Below are 18,645 nucleotides of genomic sequence, written 5' to 3'. Positions count from 1 at the left end.
TTAAGATAAATTACTGCTAGCATTTTAATCAGAGACAGCTGACTTTTTTTTTTAGCATCTCTAAGGTAGAAAATGGCTCAAAGCTCAACTAGCACATGGAATCCAACATAATTTTGCTCTCAGCTACAATCCCTTTAAAAAACAGATATATCCCAAAGACCAAACTTCTGTTTACATACATGTAGCAAACTACAGCTGAAAGGAATGAGGGTAGGGGAGAAAGCAAAGAAGTAGAACCATTTGGGTTTTTTTTTTTAAAAGGATGAACCATTAATAGTTTTTCTTAACTATAAAACAAAGGGGAAAACATTGTCCTGGTGCCATACATCTACTGCTTTCACCCTGTCTGATCTCCCAAGTGAAGGAGGGCTGGGCTGGGCCACTACATGGCTGAGTTTTCTCCAAGGAATAGCTGAGGATGTGCTAGTGATAATGATTCACTAGATGGTGCTATTCCATCTAAGTCACAGTGCTAAGGGGCACTGTGGTCTTTTTTATGATATGTAAAACCATTGTCCTGAGTAGAGGTAGTTGGGATTTTTTGGACAAAATGTTTTTTTGTCATTAAATGCCAATCTGTCAAAACCAAAGCTTTTTGGAGAGAGACTCACCTCAAAATAGGCAATAGGGCAGTGATTAAGGCACTTACCTTAGGAAGTCCAGATGCGACTCCCTATTTTGAATGAGGCAGAACAAGCACTTGAACCTAGGTCTCCCACTTCCTAACTACCGCACCATTGGCTATTCTGGGGTGTTTCTCTCTTGTGGGTTTTTTTTTTTTTGAGAAAAAATACAAAATGTCTAGAGTTAGATGTGAAAGGAAAACAAATGTTGACATCTCAAGATTTTTCATGAAACAGATTTCTTGTTTTCTGGCCAGCCCTAGTCCTCAGCAGGTAAATCAAAGGTCCATGGCACTATTTTCCAGGCTATGGCATTAAGCACAGTGTCCTAATCAAATTCCAAATCAGATAATTGTATTTTCTCTCTCTAAATTGCTCTTGTATTTTCAATTACATATAGTATTCTTCACGTCTTGCCTAAAACTGCTGTGTATTGCTGTAGTAAAGCATTAAACAATTGCTGTGTTATATCCCAGAGATGGTAGAACTACAGTGTTGGATGAAGTGATCTCTATAGTTTTAGTTTGTAAAAACTACTTTGGGATCCCTTGGGATGGAAGCTGCTATAATTTTTCACTAATAAAACATCCCTAGAAAGAGTATCCACCAGGAACATCAGATATTCTCATACTCATTTCTATCTCCCCACAGTTGGAAAAGGAGATATCTGCAGTAACTGTGCTGTAATCATTAATAGGTTTCCAATGTATATTGTGAGCAAGCTAGTTGGCTAACTAAAGTGTAATTGGGAAACAATGTGCAATTGGCAGCCTAAAAATTCTACCATTCCTTCAGGTTATTTCCTGCTGATCAGGATGAATTATATTAAATACAAATTAGGTCCTGTTAAAAAAAAAAAAAGAAGATGACATTTTCTTCATGCAGGGCAAGTGAGATTACCAGGATCCAGATCAGAAGAGACTGGAATTACTTTGCCTTTCGTAACATTTCTTCTTATTGAAAGAGGTTTAGAACATCAGCTTCTGTACGCTGGCACAGGCCAATTGATGACAACGGAGCTGTGCCAATTTAAACTAACAGTGGATCTAGTAATAATACCTTCAGTCTTCTGCCTTGATGGGCACCAGAAGCGAGTGTCCTTATCTCACAGGCACCAAAACATGCCTTTCCTTACATGCTGTATATATTCAGACCCAAGTAATGGGAAATAACTTTATCAGCTCTTTAGAGTGTTACTGTCATCACTGAATACATTTACATTAGAAGGTCTTTGAGTCACTTACACACAACACATCCACCTGACAGTTCAATCTGGATCTCAGCCATTTTCTCTGCAAAATAGCAACAAAATTCCTCACTGCAAAAAAAAAATAAAAAACAAATAAAAAATAAAAAAACCCACCTCAGCACATAACCTGGAATTCCCCTCACCCTCCCATTGCTCACGCTAAATTAATTTACACATTTAATCTTCGTGGCAGAGGAGTTGGTATGGTATGCAATTCTCTGTAAGGGTGAGATGGGACTCATCGGGGTGGTATGGAAGGAGCATGGTTTGATTTTAAGGCAGCTGAATTAATTGATGGGTAGGAGAGAGTAATTGTGAATAGCATTATTTGTGTCTTATCTCTTGTTTATAAGTTTCCGCATTACCTGCCCCTAATGGGAAATGGCAGCCCCTTTACTTGGTGATGATATTGTCAGGGTAGGGGTGGGTGATAATTTGTGAGGGTTCATGATGTGAGGAGAGAGACTGGATGGTAGCGTTGGTTTTATGGGAGAGTGCGCATCGGGTATATGCAGGGAGAGTGGGCCAAATTCATCAATGTAGTTACACCATGGATGGATTTGGCACCAGTGCTTAACGTTATTTTATGTTACAAATAATAATAAAATTGTCAAGATTTTACATGCGCTCATGCATTACTTGAAACACAGGCCACAATTCTGACACTCAGTCCAGTAGCATTTTCAATCAAATTCCAGCCTATAGCAGTTTCCTAGGTAACCAATATACAGCCACAGAAACTAACTGCATAGAGCACACAGAAAGCACGGGGAGAGGAAGGAGGGAGGACAGAATGGGGTATAATCGGGGAAGATGGTGCCTTCAGACAGTAATATGCTGTTCTTATTTTTGGTATACAGTGCCTCGCTCTATGATGGTGAACTCATTATAAATAAATTGATAGAGGCATTTTCATACATACGTCTTGAAACTATCTGAAACTATTATATCTTTAAGAAGCCAATTTTAAGTATTAGAGTAATGTTTGTTCAGGATTTTTACAAAGCAATGGGTTCAAAGACTGACCAGTTACTGGTACGGTTATAATAGATGCGTAATTCTTATGAGTATCTCAGCAGATCTGTTTAAATCGCATTTCTCCAGACAAAAGCAGAGATTTGAATGCAGATCAAGTATCAGCCTCCTGCAAAGTTCAGCGCATCTTTGATTTCAGCATGGCAATCAACATGATCATAACACTAAAACAGTCCAGAAGAGAAAGAAACCCCATCAAAATAAACAAAACAAAAAACTCCTCCCAAGACTACAGCACCAAAATTGGGATGAAGGGGTTTCTGAGCACCTGGGAGGCTAGGGCTAAATAACAGTGACCAAAAGAGGAGCAAAACAATTTATGCCACATTGTCAAGAGCTAAATTCAAAGTAAACATAAGAACAGAAGAACGACCCTACTGGGTCAGACCAAAGGTCCATCTAGCCCAGTATCTTGTCTTTCGACAGTGGCCAATGCCTCAAGTGCCAAGTGCCTCATAGGGAATGAACAGAACAGGTAATCATCAAGTGATCTATCCCCTGTCATCCATTCCCTACTTCGGGGAGGGAGACAAGGTTTTTGTAGCTGGGGGGGAGAGAAAAGTTGAAGCAGTTGGTAGTGGGTGGCAGGTGATGGAGGCTTTGTGCATCTCGGAATATGAATTGGATAACAGGCTTGTGATATAGAAGTCAGCTCAGGGTACATTTTACTGAAAAGTTCCTACCGGACCCTTCAACCTCTTACACTTAGTTCTGACCTTTCAAATGCCAACCACTACAACCTCAGGGTCTTCTTCCTTGCAGAACCCTCCAGTAACAGCCCCTCTACCTTAAAATTGCAGGTTTCGTTGCATCTGTGTTGGGCCCCACATCTCTACTGAAAAGTTGGGTAAGCTGGTATGCATTGGGATCTGGGATCTCTATAAAACCTTAGGCACACTAGATTACATGAGCTGATAAGAGCCAATCCTTCCATTATATACTTGAGTACTTAGCAGTTAATAAATGCAGATACCCCAATGGGGCACAGTCCAGGTGCAGGTAGGTCCCAAATTTAACCTTTAAGGTAGGAACAAAGTGCCTTAGATTGCAGATGTAACAACCATGTCCCTGTAATGGGTACTTCCATGGAGATTCCAGAAGTTGTAATCTGATGATAATATTATACACTGAAGGAGAGGCATAATGCCTAAAAAAATGAAGGCGAAAGGTGTCCTAGTTACAGAAACTAGATAGATGGTTATCCTTGTCATGGCATTCCCCCTCTCCCATACAGTGACAGCATTGAATGTACCTTTGGTGAAGAAAATCTTCAGAGCGCCCAACAAGTTAAAATGCAGAACAATGTCATTGGTGCAAAAAATATTTACTCTTCTCAATAGAGGTCAGTGGGATTTCTGCCTGGGGTTTATCCTGATTCAAAAGGTTTGGTCAAGGCTTACAGATGATATTCAGAATTAAAATCTCTCTTGATTTGTGAGCAGTAGCAGATCACACAGGTCATTAAAGTATCAGACCCAGGGGCCTTCCAAACTATTTTTTTTTTAATTTTGTTTCTTTCAAGTGTCAGTCTAGGTGGGCACTGTGAAGCCCAGGGGCCAAAGGAGGCTGGCAGACTTGTCAAGCTTTCCTGACAGCTGGGCAAAAGCAAATGGGCTCAGTAAATACTTGCCTCATTGTGTCTGAGCAGTAAAAACACCACAGTGGCAAATGGTTTGCTAGGCAACTTTTAGCTGATGAGTGAGGACTCAAATGGCACATAGATTTAAAAACAAGATTACAATTTAAAAAAAAAAGAGAGAGAGAGAGAGAAATTACCTGAAAATTTATATGTGGATTACTGGAAATACCACTTGGGTGTATACCCAGCCAAAATAGCTAGTTGTTGATCATAGTGATTAGTGACAATACACTGAAGTTGTGTGACACACTTCATTGACTATTGGGCACACAATGCATTGCCTGCAATCAAGTCCAATACCAAATCAATTGATATAATAGACAACTAACTAATTATCTTTCCAATGCTTGATTTGTGAGAATTGCAACACAGAAACACACATGTATAAACACCCAGCCAACCAAGATAGTTTTGGCACCACTCGTTACATATCTACCTAGGATATAACCAGAGATCTTTATAAAAATTTAGTTGAAAATGATTGCTTTGAATTTTCTAAACTTTTTTTATCACCCCCTTTTAAAGCGACGTTGTAGTAAAGTAATTGCTATAGTCTTCATAGTTTATAAAATCCATTTAGAAACTTGATTTTTTTGGGACCATCTACCACTTTCTTGGCCACGGAGAAAACACTGAGTTTTTATTGAAATGTCCCTGTTAACTTGTCTGAACAGCAGCATCGATGATGCTGATTCCCATCATGGACGAGGATTTGATAGCTATCAAACACTGTCAGAAGAGAACAATCTCTTGGGCTACTGTAGTGTGTTCTTTTTCATTTCCCTGTTAAAGACTGTTGAATATTTCTTTATAAAAGGAATATATTTAGAATATAGGGGATGTTATGTACCATGTTTTAAGGTAATTCATATTTGGAAGTTACACTAACTTGATAACATCCTTTCATGTCTCCCCACATTATTTAAAGCCTCAGAACCACATAATGCAAGGTCAAATTTAGCTCTGGAATAGGTGGGTGCAAATCTCATTAACTTCAATGGGATTTGCACCTCAGGGCTAAACTTGGTGCACAGGATATAAATTCTCTTGCACTGAGGGTGAAATTCATTATTGTGAATGAAATAATAATGCAATGGAAAGAGGCTCAAATGTGATCCACCCTTTTTCTACCTGGTTACCCTCTCTGCCTACTGAAAACTTGCAGAAGACCAAACATACAGAGCATAAACAGATGGGCTTCTATGGGCTCCATGTAATCTAGGTTCATCTGCTCCACTTTGGCACACACTGGCATTTGCATTAGTTTCTTTCCCTCCATGCATGCATTTAGATGATAAAACTTTTTCCTTTCTCTGGGTTTATCACACCAAATTCTTAGCAGATTTACCCAGGTGTCTGTATGCCCAGCAAGAACCATTCAGGATGGATCATTCTCTCAGTCCAACACTATCACCTGCTTCTTCCCTGGATGGAAACTTTAAGAACTCTTGAAACCCTATTCTGGAGCAAGAGACAGAGAAACTTGCAAATTGCCATTGAATATTGAAAATAGTATTATTAATATGATTTACCTCCAGAATGCGGTGGTGGTCCACACAACAGTACCATTCCCTGACCCTGTCGGACTGACACTGTACTTCTTGTTCTTGTCTTGAAGTTTTCAAGGTCTGTTAGCAAGAAAGAGTGCATGAAATGGCATTAGTATTCTCTTCTGGAAGGACTGCATATGTTAGGGCTATTTATTTTATTTTCTGAGGGAGATACAAAATGAACATCAGTTTGGAAAAGATATTTGTAGAAGTCTGCTCCTAAGACACAGGCAGAACAGGCTGTTGCCTAGCGTAGCAAAACATTGGAGGAAGCAAAAGGTTCAATAAATATTTGGGTGATTGTGGACTGGTACTGGTGGACATTCACCTCGGGCAAAGTAAACTCTTTGAGATAACACTGACAATGTATTATGCTTTGCAGATAATGTTATAACACACAATGAAAGAAATTATTGCCATAAATTGCCATTTATCCTTATTTATTTTATAATCCATGTCTGTTTCCCCACAGATTATGATTCTTTCCCTTTTGGATGAGTCTTTGTTATCCATGTCCCATGCAAGCCACATGTGGATGCAAATCTGTAGTTCGGAACATGGAAAGATTCACCATGGTGAAGCTCCCTGCTAACACTGACATTCATTCACCAACGTATGTTAGCTGCACAGTGCTTTATTGCACTAAATTCCTCAGTTCATTTCTCTCCTGTCCTTTCCTGGAGGTATTAGACACTGTGAAAATGTGCCCCCCTCTCTCCCTGTCTTGCACAGTGAGCTTGAGAAAGTTACTATTAATCGTTGAGGTTACAATTTGTGACTGAACTAGCAGCACCAAGTATTGATCAGCAGCATCAGCTGCCATGGGAATTCTATGCAAGAGCTCTAGTATATTGAGTCACCCCAGTAGCCTTTTTATCTTATACAGTGGCTTGCTTTTAAATTTCCATTCTGTTTTTCCTTTCGGTGCAGCTGAGCCATTGTTTGCTGATCTCAAAATTGCTGTTTGGCGCAGCAGAAAAACACAGAAAATACACCTGAGATAAGTGAACAACAGGAATGTCATTATACTGTTAGAAAGTGAAAACAATTATACTTAATTTTTATCCCCTTTAGATCTTTTCGCTACGGAAGAGTTAACACAGGTCCATAGATAGTGCTCTTTGCTATTAAGACGACTCCATTTTTCATTTTAGCCACAGTGCTGTTCAGGTATTAATCTCACAGTAGTGTCGTAGATTCTGAACCCGCAAAACAGTTACGGATGCACATACCTTTACCCTCCAGTGTAAAGCTACACAATGTGGAAACTGTTTGCAGGGTTGGGGCCTCATTCTCTCTTATGCCTTGGGATGAGTGCTATGCCCGATCACAAAGAGACTTTTTGGGGACAAGGCAAGCGTTTATTATTCTTTGTATTGTGGTAGCACCTAGGAGGCCAGCCATGTTCCTAACTGTCAGGGTGGTTAAGCACTGGAATAAATTGCCTAGGGAGGTTGTGGAATCTCAATCATTGGAGGTTTTTAAGAGCAGGTTAGACAAACACCTGTCAGGAATGGTCTAGATAATACATAACCCTGCCATGAGTGCAGGGGACTGGACTAGATGACCTCTCGAGGTCCTTTCCAGTTCTATGATTCTATGGTCCAGGACGCCATTGTGCTAGGTACTGTACAAATTCAGAGCAAAAAGACAGCCCCGACACCAAAGAGTTTACAACCTAAGTAAAAACAGTAATCAGAAGGCAAATAATGGGCAACAATTAATTATAAGGTTTATACAGATTTTAGCACAGTTCTGCTGTGTCCTTATGCTATACATTTTACTACTTTTTAAATGACTGAATAACATTGCACAATATTCGGAAGGTATATGGCTTGTGAAGGGAGATAAAGTAAATTTGTGCACTGCTGTGGGTTAGTATATAAACCTGTTTGTTAGCCTGAGAGAGAATTTTGGGTTTGACTTTTAATACTCTTACATCCTTACTAATATGTGTGAAGAACAAAGGACAATGATGCTGTGTGTTGCATTTCCCACAACCAGATGGGGCTTTTAGTACAATGAGACAGATAAGGGATGGAGCTGAAAGTGTTACAGGATATGGTGGGAGTGGTACTATATGAGCACACACTTGACATCTGCCTCAACTCCTTATCTCAAAGCAAGGTCAGGCAACCAGTCGGGAGGGGCAAAGGGAGATTGGGGCAGAAGGTAAAACACTGAAAGACCAGAGGAATGCCTGCCCCTAAACGGAGCACAACCTCACTTCTTACCCCTTCCATGGGGTACAAAATGGATGGGATGAAGACCCCGACTCATGACCCTCCAGAACAGAAAATGACCATAAGTTATAAGGGGTGTGACTAGGGTCGTGTGTTGCAGGTATATTTGGGCCTGCTAAGAAGAAGGAGTGGGAATGGGGAGTGGGAAGGGGAATGAGAATGGTAATGGCAGAATGGAGGACTGGGAATAGGGCAATGAGGAACAGAGACACAGGTAAGGCTCTGCAGCACCAGAGCTGGGAAAGGGACATGGGGTAAATGCTCTGTGGCATCAGAGCTGGAAACAGAACACTGGGACGAGGGAGCTCCATCGGTGTGCGTAGCTAGGGGTTAGAAGAAGGGTCGTATAGAACTGTAGTTGTGGGAGGGAAGGGAAAACTCTATCGGCATATAGCGATAAGCCTGACTGGTGTGAAGGGCTTCAAAATATGTTTGCTTGGAACTAAACCCCAATAAACATCACATTGCCTGCACTTTGGACTTCTGGTCTTCTGCTTTCCGTCTGCATAACAAGAACCAGGGAAGGGGGTTAAGGGAAAGCCCTCTAACACTGTGAATGAGTTGTGAAAATTATAACAGTCCAAAATATCAACATGGCTCAGTTCCTTTTGGAGTCAGTAGACTGAGGCAATGATAAGTAAATTGAGGCCAGTCAGCAATTGGCTAAGCCCTTTACATGATCAGACCCTTAGGGAAGATCAAAGTAACACATAAGTCTCAAAGCTATGATCCAAATTAAATAATGTGTCATCATAATTTGGGCCCCAATTCTGCATTGGATCAACTGCTGTGGGCCATTGCGGTAGGACTCCACAGGGAGAAAGAGGTTCATACTGGCAACCCTGATTAAAGATTGGGAACATACGTAGCAAAAACAATGCAGAATACAAAACCATGCATAAATAAGGAAGAAAAAACAGAGTCATATTCCTTAACTGGGAAGTTACTGAATGCTGAGAATCAAGCAACAGACAGTTGTGGGTGAAGAGAATGCCTTCACACTCCATTACTTTGGTTGTAGCCTAGAGAAAAAACAATGGTGATGTCTTTTCAAGCAGGCAAAAATATACCTTTAAAATTAATAATACACAAATGGGAAAGTGGTGCTTTTAAAGGTCAAGTCCTGCATTCCTCATCCTCCCCAAAACTCCCACTGACTAGTTATGACTGTGCAAAGAATGTATGATTGAACTTCATCCTTGCTGAGGATGGTAACATAAGAACTAATGGCCTGAAACCAAGTCGGGAGAAAATAAATTAAATATTAGGATTTTTTTAACCGTAGAACCAGTCTGACAATGGAATAATCTGCCAAGGGAGGTTTGCATACATAATAACAAAAGCACTAGTGATTTTCAAAACAGAGTCAAGAGATTGTTGCAAGGCAATTCTGCCCCAGGGGCTTGAACTGCAGGTTTAAACATGTGAGGTAGTCCACTAGGGCTCCTCATGCGGGTATGGGTTGCAGGATCAGTTCCCCAGAGCAGGGGGACTAACTAGATCAGTGGCTCTCAATCAGTGGTATGCATACCCCTTGGGGGTACTCAAAGGTCTTCTGAGGATACATCAACTCATCTATCTATTTGCCTAGTTTTATAACAGGCTACATGGAAAGCACTAGCGAAGTCAGTACAAGCTAAAAGTTCATACAGACAATGACTTATTTATACTGCTCTGTATACTGAAATGCAAGTACAATATTTATATTCCAATTGATTTATTTTATATTATATGGTACAAATGAGAAAGGAAGCAATTTTTCAGTAATAGTGTGCTGTGACCCTTTTGTATTTTTATGTCTGATTTTGTAAGCAAATAGTTTTTAAGTGAGGTGAAACTTGGGGGTTACACAAGACAAATCAGACTCCTGAAAGGGATACAGTAGTCTGGAAAGGTTGAGAGTCATTGGACTAGATGACTCAGGAGATCTTTTTCAGTCAGTTCAGCTGTGATTTCATTCACGCACACAGACATCTTTGCTCAGGTGTAAGACTTCACCAACGTCACTTCTCTTCAAGTCAACAAGTAAAGCTTTAACATTATCTCATTTTTATTTTATTTTATTTATTTTAAAGTAAGTTTCTAGCCTTTGTGGTTGTGGAGAAAAGTTTGAAAACATGAAGCAAGGACACACCAGAGGCTCAGAAACCAGAAGGCAAATAAAAAGAACCCCTTTGGAAAAAAATCTAATGATTTTTAAGCCAATATCAGGGTTGGGTTTTTTTTGCCAGGCTTCAACGTTTGCGGTTACTAATACTGTACAGCCGGGGCTAGCTCTTCAACCCTTACTCATATCGATGAGAACTTAATCATTGAAATAGTCCTATTGGCCTCAGTGGGACTATTTGCATGAGTAATGGCCACCAACAAGTGTAAGGGTTGTACAATGGGGCATTCAATAAGCAAAGCCTGTGTGCGTGCATAGGTAAACATACACATTTAACAAATTTAACATTTAACAAATAATTATGACACTACCACAACCACTATTACTACCAATTAATAGAATCATCTGGGAAATACAAAGTTAAACCTGCACAAATGAAACCATTTGGAGAAAAATGTAATGAGTAGTATTGATGATAAAAAAATCCAAGGAAAAGGCATCATGGTTCCGCGCATCAAGGGAGATGTATGTATTTAAAATGTGTCCATCTATTTTGGAAAGAAAATTTTAAAAGCATGATAATGTCAAAGTCCTGCAGACATGTAGTAATAGACTTTTTAAGCTGTGACTCAGCTATTCAATTATTCCTCCACCATAGATTGAAGTATTTAATTTTGCATTATATAAAAAGGCATGGTACAGACTGTACATAATACAGTTTTCAGGCCCTGATCCTGCAAACACTTCTGTGGGTGTTTAATTTTAAAACTGGCTGCAAAGGGAGAATTTTTTTTAATATTCTGATTTACTGCTCTTGGGGATTTTGCTGGTAAGGATGGTTTAGAAAAAAGTTCTTAGGTCATTTGTCATGACACCAGTAACTCTAGTTCTTTCAGCATGGGAAAAAAGTACACAACATAATGGTAAGTTTAAACCCAGAGCTGGTCTTCTAGCTTCTTTGTGGGTGTGAGAAAATCACTCAGAGGACACCAGTTTGATGGCAAAACAGCCAGTAATCTATTTATGACAAGAAAATGATTATAACCAGGGGAAAAAATGTCTCCACTTGAGTCAGCTGCGGAGAGATGACAGAATAATGGCCAGAGCTCATTTCCAGGTAAGTTTCAGGTTATGAATATAGACGATCATTCATCACTCACGCTAACATTGCAAATTACTGAATTTGTAAATTAGGCCTGTGTCCTGCAAATGCTCATGCATTACTCAGCCTTACACTGTAAATAAGGGCCCTACTGTGAATCTGTTACTCACATGAGTAGTCCAATTGGCTTTAGTTGTGAGTAACTTTTCACTGATGTGTGTAAGAAGGATTTTCAATCTAGTCCTAAGTGAACAAACATGAATAAAACTTAAAGGCTGATGCATCACAAAACATATTTCATTCCCTTATTTTGAAGTGCATAGTTTTGTTTTATTTATGCATCTCCACAGTGTACATATGAATTTACTGTGGTACATAGTATCTTGCTATTGCATTTTTTTGTGAGAAGTGAGGATAAATTTTGGCTTTTTTTGACTTATTTATACAAATATATGGATTAGTGAAGTGCCAATTAAAGAGGTTCTGCTTTACTCTTGATGCTGTGCAATGTGGATACACTGCCTAGAAACTTGTATTCAAATAGTTACAAAATGTTCCATTTCAGAATTAAATTCTGCACAATTGAACAATCAATACATGGAAGCAAGAACACTTGCCATACAAAAGTTAAATGCACTTGCTGAAAATTTCCCCAGAAGCAGCTTTATTGCATAAGTGGCACTCATACATTTTATTCCTTTGATTTATGCTATCCTCAATCAGTGGCAACACACCTTTCTAGTGCCTCTCCACCTCTGCATGAAGAGTAGGTGGGAAACTGTTCTCTTTACTTTTTACCATAAAGATCAATGGGATGGCATCGGAGAAGAAATGAAAATAAGCCTTTGCAACTTCAGATTATTGTGAATTACAGTGCAAATGGTGCAGCTATGTATATTTCCCAGAGTGACTATCACTCCTAACCTGTCACGTATTCTCTACAGTCTGGCTTGCCCACAAATTCTCAGATTCTAGATAACATAAGGAAGATTTTATCTTTCTTTTAGTTAATTAAAAAAATAATTACATAACTCTAAAAGAGCTCTTGCTACAGTATTCTGACTTTCTAGTTTGTGCTTTGTAAACTAGATGAGCCCTTAAAAGTCATGAGACTCAGAACATGAACTTTTTTAGCCAATTTTTAATTAGTTAGAACTAGGAAAGTAATTAACAGATTTACTTGAAACTCCTTAGAAAATTCAAGCTTCACTCTGAGATTACGTGCTGAAAATTTGACGTGGTTATGCTGTGGTTTTCAAACAAAAACAGAGGGTGAAGTCCTGCATCGAGTGCAAAACCGAACCGTTGCTTAACTATGGAGTTGCAACGGCTCTGCCACAATGCAGAATAACATAAGAATGGCCATACTGGTCAGGTCAATGGTCCATCTAGCCCAATATTGCATCTTCCAACTGTAACCAGTGCCAGATACTTCACAGGGAATTAACAGAATTGAGCAATTTTCAGGAGATCCATCCCTTATCACGCAGTTCCAGCTTCTGGAAGTCAGAGATTTAGGAATACCCAGGGAAGGGGGTTGTGTCCCTCACTCTTTTGGTTAATAGCCATTGATGGATATATCCTCCATGAACTTATCTAGTTCTTTTTTGAACCCAGCTATACTTTCGGCCTTCACAATCCCCTGGCAATGCGCTCCACAGGTTAACAGTGCATTCTCTGAAGAAGTACTTCCAAATGTTTGTTTTAAACTTGGTGTCTATTAATTTCATTGGCTGACTCCTGATTCTAAAGTTATGTAAAGAGGGTAAATAACACTTCCCTATTCACTTTCTTCACATCATTCATGGTTTTATAGACCTCAATCAGATCCGCCGTTTGTCGTCTCTTTTCAGAGCTGAATATTCCCAGTCTTTTTAATCTCTTTTTTCATATGGAAGCTGTTCCATACCCCTAATCATTTTCTGTTGCCCTTCTCTGTACCAATTTCTAATATATCTTTTTTGAGATAGGGCAACCAGAACTGCATGATTCATGAGAGCTTGTTCTTAGATCTACACTGAGTGAGGTGATAGTATACATATTGCATAGTGGGGCATTTTCTAAATTAGGAGCAAGTGGGTGACATGATCTGCAGCAGTTTGCCATGCCAAATATAATTCACTTTTTTCTCCTGTCTTGCTCCTTACGTTGCTTGTTCAGCCCCTGTTGCTCCACTCTTTCTCAACCTATTTCTCTCTCTCTCTTACAGCCCATTTTCTGTTGTCTGGTTCCCGTCCGCACCTTTCTGTTGCTGACGCTCTCCATATGCTTCACTCTCCTATTGCCAAGATCCGCCTGTTCTCTGCCTTTCTGTCTGCCATTGACCCAAGTTTCCTATCTCTCATCTCTTCAATTTTTTCTTCTCCACCATCTTCTTTTTTTCCTATTGTTCCTAAAATTTAAACTAATTTCAAATATCCCATTTCTTTTCTTTCCCCCGTCACAGATCCTAGCAAATGCCTCCTGCCAGCCACACACTAGACAGCTGTGAGGGGAATCCAGGCCTCTGTGCTCTGGATCCCCTGGGGTGTGTTTGTGAAGGCCTTGGCTGGCCTCTCTGGCACATTTTCTGGGCATTGACTCCCAGTCTGCTACCCCTTCTTGGAAATGAGGATCCTCAGCCCACCTGCTTGGGGCCTCCAGGACCAGCACTGACACCCAAGATCCCCAGCAACCTAAGCACACCCTTTTCCCCGAACTCCACCCCAAAGGTGTGAAGATTTTGTTTACAGTTTAACTCTCTCAGGGGCATGCAGAAGCAGTCCACACACACAGAGAGTACAGTGTAATACTACTATCCTCTTTTATACTTAATGATGCAAAGCACAGGAGACTACAGATCATACAAAACAATAAACATCTAAAACCACAAATATCCTTCATTTTCTACATGCTACAGGCGCTGTCAGCAATGGTGGACCCATATACATATAGGCAGTCATAACAAAGCACTTTTTCATAGTACAACTCCACAATATTAATCAGTGTTCATAAGTTGTACAGACTTCACCAATCCATAGCACCCCCTTCCCATGATGACATCATCTCCCTTTCTTTGAAACCCACACTGAAGGAAGGGGACATCAGTTGACTCATTTTTGGACAGTGCATCATAGGTTCTTTGACTTTGCACAGCAAGACACACATTCAGAGTACAGGGGCCAGAAGGTGGCAAGCAAAGAAAATGATTCAGCCAGCAGCCCCGCAGCAACACAAGATAACTTCTTCCCCTTCTAAGAAAGCAGGCTACCAAACAGAATATAATGCCCAGGTTCCTACAGCACTTAGATAGCAGGTAACAGTAGAGCTTTGGTAATATGGGCATGAAGACGTACACAAGTTGGATGGGCTTAGATCAGCTGTGTTGATAGAGAAAAGGCACGGTCCTAACTTTCTGTAAATATTCTTTATAAAAAGACTTTGGATAATTAACTCCGCTTAAAATGAAAATTCTGAGATACAAGAAATGTTAATGCTCCCAATGTCTTAAACAAATGAACTTCCCAGTGAGAAGAACTCAAATTATGTGAAGTGACTGAGATGAATAAAACATTAAGCATCATGAAAATATACAGATATGGTTACCAGTGGTGTAGTACTTTCACCACGCTGTCAGTGATGTATCATACAATTATTTGGTCTTCATTTACCATGGGAGTTTTATAACTTAATAGGCTACCAAGCATGACATGGAGAATTAAACTATATATCACAACCGCAAAGGGTTATGTGAGCTTTATATAAGAAATAGGCTTCAATCATTATACGGTATAAATCTCCAATGAATTCTTGATTATATTGGTTTCTAAACAATTTTCTTTGTTTAAATAAATAAAAGATGTCTTCACATAACAGAAATCAACAATAGTGAAGGTGAAATTAAATAAATTTAAATGAGGCTTTGCAAACAACTGAACAGAAAAAATGCTTTATTTGAAGACTGGGGGAAAAAACATTCAGGCTATGAGAAAAGGTTTACGGATTGATTCTGACCTCAATGACATTGATCACACAGATTTAAATCCACAGACTTCATAGTGTGATTACCCTTGATTTACATTGGTTTGCGATCAGAATCAGGACCACAATCTAGTTCAAATTTGTAAGTTATAGTATCAAGAGGAGATATATATTAATGATTCATATTGTTCTACTGGCTGCTTAGAGACTAACCAAATTGGTTAGTCTCTAAGGTGCCACAAGTACTCCTTTTCTTTTTGCGAATACAGACTAACACGGCTGCTACTCTGAAACCTGTCATATTGTTCTGTGATGCCCTTGACTGCCCATGGATAGGTACCATCTTTAGCTCATCTGCTTACAAACCCACCTGGGTACATTGTACTATATGAAAGTAATATCTCTACAAGACAGCACCTTCTCCGTGTAACATAGTGGTAGTACTGGATATTGAGATTCACAGATAATAGAAAGCCACTTTCTATACAGTACAATCCTTCCACACCCAGTAAGATATTGGTAATGTAATAAGAGATCAGCTCAGTGCAAGGTATGCTATGTCATCCTTCATTACGGGTAAGTACATGTGGTTCCCCCAATCCACTAATCAGAAGTCAGTAGACACACATATTTTTGGGAATACAACCAGCCCCTACGATTTGCCCAAACGTCTTCATCAATAAGACTATGATGCCATCGAGGTACTTGCCACTTCATCACAAAAGTTCATTTTAATAAAGCCAAATGCAAAGCTACATATCTAGAAACAAAGAATGCAATCCAGAATAGGAGACGGTATCCTGGAAAGCAGTGAATCTGAAAAGGATTTAGGGGTCACAGTGGTGAAACAACTGACCCTGAGCTCAAAGTGCAATATTGTGGCAAAAAAAGGCTAATGTGATCCCTGGATGTATACCCAGGGCAGAAGTGAACAGGAAGGTGATTTTACATTTGTGAGACCAATACTGGAATGCTGCAGCTTGGGGATTTAACTAAAAGGGTTGAGTATATTTTTGTTTCATTTATTTATTTACAATTATTGTGGAAGAAGGGAGTCAACTTTATATTTGTATGTCAAGTCAATAAGAATATTTATATGTAAGACAAATACGATGTGACAAAATTGAGGACCTCTGAGATGATTAAAAAAATCATCCCATATTAGGCTGTGTGTGTGTTCAAGCACTTCATTAGATCAGGCCCTCAATCGAGGTATCCCAGGATAATCCAGATTTTTTTGTGGCAGCAAGGTCATGTGTGAGGAGTAGGAAATACCCTTTCTAGTCACGTGATCAAGGGAGAAGCTTTATACCCTGACACTGCATTTCACGGTTGGTTTAGCAGATGATAAAAAATAAGTGGGAACTCATTCTGAATATAATACTTATTCTCAGATACCAACCACTGTCAAAAGCAGGATATTTAACTTGATGGACTGATGGCCTGAATGTGTGTACAAAATCCCATGCCCTACTCATCACAGATTGCTTGCATGATCAGTAACTACAATTTATGCTGTATTTTGTTCAAATGAGTATTAATTATCATATATTTTTGTTTTCATCAAACCAAATATCAACAAAAAATCAACTACTGTATTGGGGGAAAAAAACAACCCAAAAACGAGCCCTCACATGTACAACTGTTGTGTGTCTGCACAATTCCACTAAGTGGACATTTTAATGGAATAAAAAGAACTGGTAATTGAAAATTACTCCTGAGAATAGAATTTTTATGTTAGCATTAAAATGTAGGGAATAAAGAAATACAAATCAAGTAGGTACATAAAATCTGCATAAATTACACTGTATGTAAATTTCTATGGCCCTTGAGCATCAATAACTTATGCACTGTCTTGTTCCATAATTTGTGATTATTTAATGATTGCAAAAAATGAAGAAGATGAAGAAGAAAGGGTTGAATCAGGGACCTACCTTCAAATCAGGTTTTTATTTTAGAGCCTTGGTAACAAACTAAATAAGACAGAGTTTCTTTTTTATAATTTGCTTAAAAAAAACCAAATTAACATCAATATGCATATATGAATTTTGGTTCTATTTAATCTGAGCGTTCCAAAATAGCACAAATTTGTTGTTAAGAAATGATAATATTGGTAGGTGAAAGTTATACTACAGGGAAATTATTATGAATTTACATTCATTTCATAACAGCCAAAAGGGCTATACAAACCAGACAGAGGATCGCTTCATCAGCCATTGGAAGGTACCAAATATTTAACAGGGCACGGAGATATCACATTCCTATTAAGAAGCAAACAGTAAATTTTCCAACTGACACTGCAGAGGGGAGATTATCAGGCAGTAAATAACCAGAATATCGGTATGCCACCAGGATTAACATAGTCAATTTTAGCAATCTGCAATGACCATGATTGTCCAAGACCTGTTTTTGTCTCTCTCCAGAACATATGTCCAGAAGCACAGCAGCTTTGACCCAGTGCTGATTCAAAATATTGTATCACATGCTGAAAGCACCACTTTCTGGTTTTCCATAAAGGTTTTCCCTTTCATGTATTGTTTCAGCCTGTTCTTGCTTAGGATGGGAGTGTGCTGACAGGGCCACGTCTAGTGGTATAGCTGGTTGAAAGAATAATGGTAAAGTAGAATGGTTGAAAGAAAGATGACTTGATCATTAGAAAATTATTGTGTTATGAATCTTGATTCTGTCTGCAAATTGCATCTTTTGGCATTCTTTGGCTTTGCTGTTCATTTGGAGATATATATTTGCTGATTATTTTGCATTTTTGTGTTGCATAGTAGAGATCAAAACTTATCTATAATTATACCTATAAATAAGGCATGACCTGACTTTGCATCTAAAATTCCTAAGGAAATAGTGGAGGAAAAGATGAACCATGTATTTTAAGAGTGGCAGCTGTGTTAGTCTGTATCAGCAAAAAGAACGAGGAGTACTTGTGGCACCTTAGAGATGAATAAATTTATTTGAGCATAAGCTTTCATGGGCTAAAACCCACTTCATCGGATGCATGCAGTGGAAAATATAGTTTATTTTTTAAAAATAAATTTATTTGCCTTTAGTGAGGAGCTTTAATTCATTATGTGATGCAAATTATAAAAATGAGGAACACAGATTAAAATAAAATCAAGCAACACTAA

General features: G+C 39.0%; 1 protein-coding gene across 9 annotated transcripts in view; it reads right to left on the bottom strand.

The window, feature by feature from the left end:
* The window catches only part of LOC140914094 (contactin-4), a 659,738-nt gene that overhangs the window by 171,371 nt on the left and 469,722 nt on the right, over positions 1–18,645 (bottom strand). For all 9 annotated transcript variants that reach the window (XM_073351153.1, XM_073351159.1, XM_073351157.1 and 6 more), the window contains one exon: positions 6,079–6,174. In XM_073351153.1, the coding sequence (XP_073207254.1) occupies positions 6,079–6,174 (96 nt within the window). The remainder of the gene's footprint in view (positions 1–6,078; positions 6,175–18,645) is intronic.

This window comes from Lepidochelys kempii, chromosome 7, assembly GCF_965140265.1.
Source record: "Lepidochelys kempii isolate rLepKem1 chromosome 7, rLepKem1.hap2, whole genome shotgun sequence".
Classification (NCBI taxonomy): domain Eukaryota; kingdom Metazoa; phylum Chordata; order Testudines; family Cheloniidae; genus Lepidochelys; species Lepidochelys kempii.
This window is presented reverse-complemented; position numbering and strand designations above follow the sequence as displayed.